This window comes from Oncorhynchus masou, unplaced genomic scaffold (assembly GCF_036934945.1).
Source record: "Oncorhynchus masou masou isolate Uvic2021 unplaced genomic scaffold, UVic_Omas_1.1 unplaced_scaffold_621, whole genome shotgun sequence".
Lineage (NCBI taxonomy): Eukaryota > Metazoa > Chordata > Actinopteri > Salmoniformes > Salmonidae > Oncorhynchus > Oncorhynchus masou.
The window spans coordinates 354,438-359,437 of record NW_027012639.1 but is presented as its reverse complement, the minus strand read 5'-3'; the positions used below and the strand labels follow the sequence as shown (position 1 = coordinate 359,437).

At 52.8% G+C, this 5,000-nt stretch overlaps 1 protein-coding gene across 1 annotated transcript in view; it reads right to left on the bottom strand.

Moving 5' to 3' along the window:
* LOC135536453 (transmembrane and coiled-coil domain-containing protein 3-like) overlaps window positions 1-5,000 on the bottom strand; it is a 39,953-nt gene that overhangs the window by 32,515 nt on the left and 2,438 nt on the right. Inside the window, 2 exon segments of the mRNA XM_064962796.1 lie at window positions 54-221; window positions 4,261-4,538. Coding sequence (XP_064818868.1) covers window positions 54-221; window positions 4,261-4,538 — 446 coding nt within the window.

Below are 5,000 nucleotides of genomic sequence, written 5' to 3'. Positions count from 1 at the left end.
CTCTACTCCTCCTGCCCTCACCTTAATGGCTGCTCTACTCCTCCTGCCCTCACCTTAATGGCTGCTTCCCTGAGGGCCTCCAGTCTCTGGCGGCTGCTCTCCTTCATGTTGACCACGTCCCTGTAGTCTCCCTGCAGCGCCCTCTGCAGGCCCACCACCGCCTGGAAGACTGAGCGTTCGCTCTCATTCAGCTCCTTCTGGAACACCTCCAGAGTGTGAACCTGGACGGGGGAGAGAGAAGAGAGAGGACACTAGACTAGGACCCTTGGACAGGGGAGAGAGAAGAGAGAGGACACTAGACTAGGACCCTTGGACAGGGAGAGAATGAGAGGACACTAGACTAGGACCCTTGGACAGGGGAGAGAGAGAGAGAGGACACTAGACTAGGACCCTTGGACGGGGGAGAGAAGAGAGAGGACACTAGACTAGGACCCTTGGACGGGGAAGAGAGAAGAGAGAGGACACTAGACTAGGACCCTTGGACGGGGAGAGAGAAGAGAGAGGACACTAGACTAGGACCCTTGGACAGGGGAGATGAAGAGAGAGGACACTAGACTAGGACCCTTGGACGGGGAGAGAGAAGAGAGAGGACACTAGACTAGGACCCTTGGACGGGGAGAGAGAAGAGAGAGGACACTAGACTAGGACCCTTGGACGGGGAGAGAGAAGAGAGAGGACACTAGACTAGGACCCTTGGACAGGGAGAGAGAAGAGAGAGGACACTAGACTAGGACCCTTGGACGGGGAGAGAGCTGAGAGAGGACACTAGACTAGGACCCTTGGACGAGAGAAGAGAGAGGACACTAGACTAGGACCCTTGGACGGGGGAGAGAAGAGAGAGGACACTAGACAAGGACCTTGGACAGGGGAGAGAGAAGAGAGAGGACACTAGACTAGGACCCTTGGACGGGGGAGAGAGAAGAGAGAGGACACTAGACTAGGACCCTTGGACGGGGAGAGAGAAGAGAGAGGACACTAGACTAGGACCCTTGGACGGGGGAGAGAGAAGAGAGAGGACACTAGACTAGGACCCTTGGACAGGGAGAGAAGAGAGAGGACACTAGACTAGGACCCTTGGACGGGGGAGAGAGAAGAGAGAGGACACTAGACTAGGACCCTTGGACAGGGAAGAGAGAAGAGAGAGGACACTAGACTAGGACCCTTGGACAGGGGAGAGAGAAGAGAGAGGACACTAGACTAGGACCCTTGGACAGGGGAGAGAGAAGAGAGAGGACACTAGACTAGGACCCTTGGACGGGGGAGAGAGAAGAGAGAGGACACTAGACTAGGACCCTTGGACGGGGGAGAGAGAAGAGAGAGGACACTAGACTAGGACCCTTGGACAGGGGAGAGAGAAGAGAGAGGACACTAGACTAGGACCCTTGGACAGGGAAGAGAGAAGAGAGAGGACACTAGACTAGGACCCTTGGACAGGGGAGAGAGAGGACACTAGACTAGGACCCTTGGACGGGGGAGAGAGAAGAGAGAGGACACTAGACTAGGACCCTTGGACAGGGGAGAGAGAAGAGAGAGGACACTAGACTAGGACCCTTGGACAGGGAGAGAGAAGAGAGAGGACACTAGACTAGGACCCTTGGACGGGGAGAGAGAAGAGAGAGGACACTAGACTAGGACCCTTGGACGGGGAGAGAGAAGAGAGAGGACACTAGACTAGGACCCTTGGACAGGGGAGAGAGAAGAGAGAGGACACTAGACTAGGACCCTTGGACGGGGGAGAGAGAAGAGAGAGGACACTAGACTAGGACCCTTGGACAGGGAAGAGAGAAGAGAGAGGACACTAGACTAGGACCCTTGGACAGGGAGAGAGAAGAGAGAGGACACTAGACTAGGACCCTTGGACAGGGGAGAGAGAAGAGAGAGGACACTAGACTAGGACCCTTGGACGGGGGAGAGAGAAGAGAGAGGACACTAGACTAGGACCCTTGGACAGGGGAGAGAGAAGAGAGAGGACACTAGACTAGGACCCTTGGACGGGGGAGAGAGAAGAGAGAGGACACTAGACTAGGACCCTTGGACAGGGGAGAGAGAAGAGAGAGGACACTAGACTAGGACCCTTGGACGGGGAGAGAGAAGAGAGAGGACACTAGACTAGGACCCTTGGACAGGGAGAGAGAAGAGAGAGGACACTAGACTAGGACCCTTGGACGGGGGAGAGAGAAGAGAGAGGACACTAGACTAGGACCCTTGGACGGGGGAGAGAGAAGAGAGAGGACACTAGACTAGGACCCTTGGACAGGGGAGAGAGAAGAGAGAGGACACTAGACTAGGACCCTTGGACAGGGGAGAGAGAAGAGAGAGGACACTAGACTAGGACCCTTGGACAGGGGAGAGAGAAGAGAGAGGACACTAGACTAGGACCCTTGGACAGGGGAGAGAGAAGAGAGAGGACACTAGACTAGGACCCTTGGACGGGAGAGAGAGAAGAGAGAGGACACTAGACAAGGACCCTTGGACAGGGGAGAGAGAAGAGAGAGGACACTAGACTAGGACCCTTGGACGAGAGAAGAGAGAAGAGAGAGGACACTAGACTAGGACCCTTGGACAGGGGAGAGAGAAGAGAGAGGACACTAGACTGGGACCCTTGGACAGGGAAGAGAGAAGAGAGAGGACACTAGACTAGGACCCTTGGACAGGGGAGAGAGAAGAGAGAGGACACTAGACTAGGACCCTTGGACGGGGGAGAGAGAAGAGAGAGGACACTAGACTAGGACCCTTGGACGGGGGAGAGAGAAGAGAGAGGACACTAGACAAGGACCCTTCAGACTGTACACCATAGGAAGCTGTGGGCACCTTAATTGGGGAGGACATGTTCGTGGTAATGACTGGAGTGGAATCAGTGGAATGGTATCAAATACATCAAACACATGGTTTCCATGGTTTCCAGGTGTTTGATTTCATTCTATTTGTGCCGTCCCAGCCATTATTGTGAGCCGTCCACAACCAGGAACACATCCTGGAACACAACCAGGAACACATCCTGGAACACAACCAGGAACACATCCTGGAACACAACCAGGAACACAACCAGGAACACATCCTGGAACACAACCAGGAACACATCCTGGAACACAACCAGGAACACATTCTGGAACACAACCTGGAACACAACCAGGAACACATCCTGGAACACAACCAGGAACACATCCTGAAACACAACCAGGAACACATCCTGGAACACAACCTGGAACACAACCTGGAACACAACCAGGAACACATCCTGGAACACAACCAGGAACACAACCTGGAACACAACCAGGAACACAACCTGGAACACAACCAGGAACACATCCTGGAACACAACCAGGAACACAACCTGGAACACAACCAGGAACACATCCTGGAACACAACCAGGAACACAACCAGGAACACATCCAGACTGTACACTTGGCAGACATGGGACAGAGAAGGTAAGATGGGTGAGACCAGCGCTGCACCTCAATATTCTGAAGTACTTTCCTCTCCTTTATTTACACACATCTGGATGCTAAGAGTCGTTTTAGAATGTCGGTTTGACCAAACAGTGGCTTGGTCACATGGGTTCAGTTGTGTTTATTAACATATTACTCCAGAGGAAGGTTCAGGTCAGAGGTGGGGTCAGGGCAGTGCTGGACGTGGTGCCGGTACTGTTTATATTTAGGGGCAGTAGCTCTACAACACTTTTGAGCTAATATTCTATTGAGCAGTGGTTCCCAACCAGGGGTACTTGGCCTATCCACACGGGGTACTTGGCCTATCCACACGGGGTACTTGGCCTATCCACACGGGGTACTTGGCCTATCCACACGGGGTACTTGGCCTTTCCACACGGGGAAAGGCCAAGTAGCAAGGTAATAACAAGTTATTAGTCTCTCTAATAGCAAGGTAATAACAAGTTATTAGTCTCTCTAATAGCAAGGTAATTACAAGTTATTAGTCTCTCTAATAGCAAGGTAATTACAAGTTATTAGTCTCTCTAATAGCAAGGTAATAACAAGTTATTAGTCTCTCTAATAGCAAGGTAATAACAAGTTATTAGGCTCTCTAATAGCAAGGTAATTACAAGTTATTAGTCTCTCTAATAGCAAGGTAATAAGTTATTAGTCTCTCTAATAGCAAGGTAATAACAAGTTATTAGTCTCTCTAATAGCAAGGTAATAACCATATTGAGCCAAAAATAGTTAGCTTGACCTAGAGTTAGGGTCCGTTAGGATTAGGGTCAGGGTATGGAGCTAAACGGTCCATTTTACTCTGGCGCCCACCTGGAAGAGTCTCTCTGGGTCTGAGAGGGAGTGGTCTCGCCCCACAGCGGCTGCAGCCACAGCTAGCTTCTTAATGGCCGTGTTCTTCTGTCGGATGAGGCTGCCCAGGCGCCGGCAGTTATCAGACACCCAGCTCCAAGCGTGCCTGGCCACAGCACTCCTGCCCCGATGCAGCTTGATGGCATGCTGAGCTACCTGCTCCCGCTGCAGCGCCCCGACAAGGCCAAGGCACAGCACCGCACACACAACCCGCATCCAACCTACTACTGCTGCTGCCCCTTCAGAGGAAGAGAGGGGGGAGAGGCAGAGAGGGAGAGGGGGGGAGAGAGAGGGGGAGGGGCAGAGAGGGAGAGGGAGAGAGAGAGAGAGAGAGAGAGAGAGAGAGAGAGAGAGAGAGGGAGAGAGAGAGAGGGGGGGAGGGGCAGAGAGGGGAGAGAGAGAGAGAGAGGGGCAGAGAGGGAGAGGGAGAGAGAGAGAGGGGGGGGGCAGAGAGGGAGAGGGAGAGAGAGAGAGAGAGAGAGAGAAGGGGGGAGAGAGAGGGAGGGGCAGAGGTCAGTAGGAGGGAGAGGGGGGAGAGAGAGAAGACAGAAGAAAGACTATGAGCAGGAATGGAGAGAATAAAGACTATGGACTGAGAGAGGCTGGTGGCAGACAGGAGAAGAGAAAGACTATGATAACAAACCCAACACACAGGCTGTATGAATGTTTCCCAGACAGCGGAATCACCAGAGAGGTTAGTT